This window comes from Limulus polyphemus, unplaced genomic scaffold (assembly GCF_000517525.1).
Source record: "Limulus polyphemus unplaced genomic scaffold, Limulus_polyphemus-2.1.2 Scaffold3502, whole genome shotgun sequence".
Classification (NCBI taxonomy): Eukaryota; Metazoa; Arthropoda; class Merostomata; order Xiphosura; family Limulidae; genus Limulus; species Limulus polyphemus.
In genome coordinates this window covers 34,861-38,752 of record NW_013669112.1, presented here as the reverse complement: position 1 = coordinate 38,752, position 3,892 = coordinate 34,861, and the positions used below count along the sequence as shown (strand labels likewise).

The 3,892-nt window shown below is 35.9% G+C and overlaps 1 protein-coding gene across 1 annotated transcript in view; it reads right to left on the bottom strand.

The window, feature by feature from the left end:
• Positions 1-3,892, bottom strand: part of LOC106469469 (protein amalgam-like) — a gene marked incomplete at its 5' end in the record, with an annotated part of 35,084 nt that overhangs the window by 6,061 nt on the left and 25,131 nt on the right. The window contains one exon of the mRNA XM_022398002.1: positions 2,834-2,953. Coding sequence (XP_022253710.1) covers positions 2,834-2,953 — 120 coding nt within the window. The remainder of the gene's footprint in view (positions 1-2,833; positions 2,954-3,892) is intronic.

The following is a 3,892-nucleotide window of genomic DNA, read 5'->3' as shown; positions in this document are numbered from 1 at the left end:
ACTAAATGGAAGGTAGCTAGTCAACAGTTACCACTAGACTAAATGGAAGGTAGCTAGTCAACAGTTACCACTAGACTAAATGGAAGGTAGCTAGTCAACAGTTACCACTAGACTAAATGGAAGGTAGCTAGTCCACAATTACCCCCTAGACTAAATTGAAGGAAGCTAGTCAACTGTTAACCCGTGATAGTTTTATGGTAATATGTAACCATACTTTCTAACCTGAAGAGGATCCGTGATAGTTTTATGGTAATATGTAGCCATACTTTCTAATCTGAAGAGGATCCGTGATAGTTTTATGGTAATATGTAACCATACTACCTACTCTGAAGAGGATCCGTGATAGTTTTATGGTAATATGTAACCATACTTCCTACTCTGAAGAAGATCCGTGATAGTTTTATGGTAATATGTAACCATACTTTCTAATCTGAAGAGGATCCGTGATAGTTTTATGGTAATATGTAACCATACTTCCTAATCTGAAGAGGATCCGTGATAGTTTTATGGTAATATGTAACCATACTTTCTAACCTGAAGAGGATCCGTGATAGTTTTATGGTAATATGTAACCATACTTCCTACTCTGAAGAGGATCCGTGATAGTTTTATGGTAATATGTAACCATACTTCCTACTCTGAAGAGGATCCGTGATAGTTTTATGGTAATATGTAACCATACTTCCTACTCTGAAGAGAATGAATGATTAGTCAGTTTCGGTGTTTTAAACTAAAGTCAGATAAAATAAAAATTAAGTAACTTCAAGGTTTACAATAATTTATGTTCCAATAACGATATGCAAAGGTTTAACGACGTTATGTCGCTAAAGGAAATTAGCTTTCGTATAGCATTTTATCTTTTTCAATATGTCAGTTCTCCATCTAAGCATGGCGGCATTATAGACATCATTATATAATATATTTTTTTTTTTTAAGAATTAACCAGAAACATAAGTCAGAACGAATCTAATAGAATAATGTAAATGATAAACAAGTATTATGCTCTCGCTGAAACACTTGAAGATTGGTGTACAAAGTTTATTCTGCGAAGCAAGCGTGACTAATTACAGTATTCTGTAAAACCGACGTTGCTTCCCGTTAAATTTAATAAGTGCCTCCTGAACTCCCCCCCCCCCCCCAAGTCCTTCGTAGCCTGGCAAAACCAATTTTCTAAGAAGAGTTAATAATCAACACGACTTCAAATGTTTCCCTGACGGCTGCTGCCTTGGAATGAGCAGGCACGGTGTATCACTAGCAAAAAAAAAAAATCGAATGTCATGTTATTCTACGATTCTCACAACCACTGGGGCTCGAGTTTTATATGATACGTACTATTATTATGATGATAGAGAGAAAAGGCGAGGTCGCGCTGGAAAGAAACAGCCACGATTTGGATTCAGTTTAGTTTATAAAAAAAATATATATACAAAGGTTGAAAAAGTCAAAAACAGGAATGAACAAATCAGTGAGACGAATTCTAACAATTTAAATATTAGAACACAATGATATCATTTCTCTCGCGAATATTAGAACACAGCGATATCCTCTATCTGACAGCTTCAAACATCAGACTCGCATGAAACCGTCTGTTTTATAGTAAACATTAAACTCACATGAAACAATCTGTTTTATAGTAAACATCAGACTCGCATGAAACAATCTGTTTTATAGTAAACATTAAACTCACATGAAACAATCTGTTTTATAGTAAACATCAGACTCGCATGAAACAATCTGTTTTATAGTAAATATTAAACTCACATGAAACCGTCTGTTTTATAGTAAACATTAAACTCACATGAAACCGTCTGTTTTATAGTAAACATTAAACTCACATGAAACCGTCTGTTTTATAGTAAACATCAGACTCACATGAAACAATCTGTTTTATAGTAAACATTAAACTCACATGAAACCGTCTGTTTTATAGTAAACATCAGACTCACATGAAACCGTCTGTTTTATAGTAAACATTAAACTCACATGAAACCGTCTGTTTTATAGTAAACATTAAACTCACATGAAACAATCTGTTTTATAGTACTATAAAACAGACGGTTTCATGTGAGTTTAATTTTTAAACATCAGACTCACATGAAACCGTCTGTTTTATAGCAAGCATCAGGCTGGCATGAAACAACCTGTTTTATATTAAACATCAGATTCACATGAAACCATCTGTTGTATAGTAAACATCAGATTCACATGAAACAACCTGTTTTACGGTAAACATCTGTTTCACATGAAACCCTATGGTCGTTTAGCCCACGTGCAGGTTCAGATTTAAAACTCCGCACATTACTTTCTTGGGGACAACGTAGTTTTCTTTGAGTGGGGGACGTCTTGGAGAAACTAAAATTTTTATCTTGAATTATCTCGACTAGATAATTATCTGATTTGTCCTTCGTAAACTTTAAGTCAAATTTTATTCTGACTTGCCCTCCAGTGGCCAGCGGTATGTCTGCGACTTACAACGCTAGAATCCGGGTTTCGATACCCGTGGTGGGCAGAGCACAGATAGCCCATTGTGTAGCTTTGTGCTTAATTACAAACAAACATTCTATTCTGATTTGTAAAGATGCGATCAAAACAGGAAGTGTCCAAAAACAAGAGCGAGAAATGATGCAAGATGCCACAGTTATTGAAACTTTTTTTACTGTTTTCACTTACTAAAACATCACACAAACAGATGTGCCCTCCAGTGACACAGCGGCTATGTCTGCGGACTTACAACGCTAGAAACCGGGTTTCGACACCCGTGGTGGGCAGAGCACAGATAGCCCTTGTGTAGCTTTGTGCATAATTAAAAACAAACAAACAGATGCAGACTTACTATGCGGATGCTCCTCAATCTTCTTCTGGTTATCCTCGGGTCGTTTCACCAGTACATCTGGTCTCTGAGATAAAACAGTAGTCCCTTTCTCTGGCACCTGAGTGACTGACTCTTCCGCCTCTTTGAGTACCAAGAAATGTTAAAGAAATAGTAAGTCAACAATCCTTGTTATATTTTATTCAAATATCGTGCTTTGTAAATAATCGTGTATTTTGTTTCAATTTTATCCAACATTTGTCGTGGGAACAGTTCTATACAACATTAAAACACCCACCTCACTCCGCACCCTTTTAAACCAAACATGTTCTTCTTCTATCTACGAGTTTATTTTACACTCAAATTTATCTTTTCCACCGAAGGGAAAATGTTTTAGGTCAACCATAAAGAAAATCTAAGGTCTATGCTTTTCTTTAGAGAAAATACATGATGGAAAAATAGACCATGGAAAATACATGATGGAAAAATAGACCATGGAAAATACATGATGGAAAAATAGACCATGGAAAATACATGATGGAAAAATAGACCATGGAAAATACATGATGGAAAAATAGACCATGGAAAATACATGATGGAAAAATAGACCATGGAAAATACATTATGGGCAATTACTCAAAAGCTTCCAAAATCGTTTTAGCGGAAATGAAAACAAGAAGTTTCAGAAAACTAATAAACCGGACCGAGTTTTGTATTCTTCAACTTTAGCACCACAACGTTGAAAACAGCGACAGACTAAAGGTTGCCCAATTATAGGTTTGATTTAAACCCTTCACGCTGCGTTGCGGGATTTAATCTTTTTTCTACAGCTCCTCTCGTCGAATAGGTAGACAACAGTGTTCCTCAGAAGGTAAAGAAATAATGACCTTTTAGAAATAGAATTCTTCTAGAGTAGTACAGCATGAACGAGCAGTGGAAGGTCAGTACCAGACAGTTGAGATACCTAATACTGTGTTATTAATCTAATATTAGGATGAGTAAGAGTAAAGATATCGGATGACAGTCGGCGAACGTACTGAATAACTGAGAGAAGCTACATGAAGCGAAGGTAGATTATTAGAC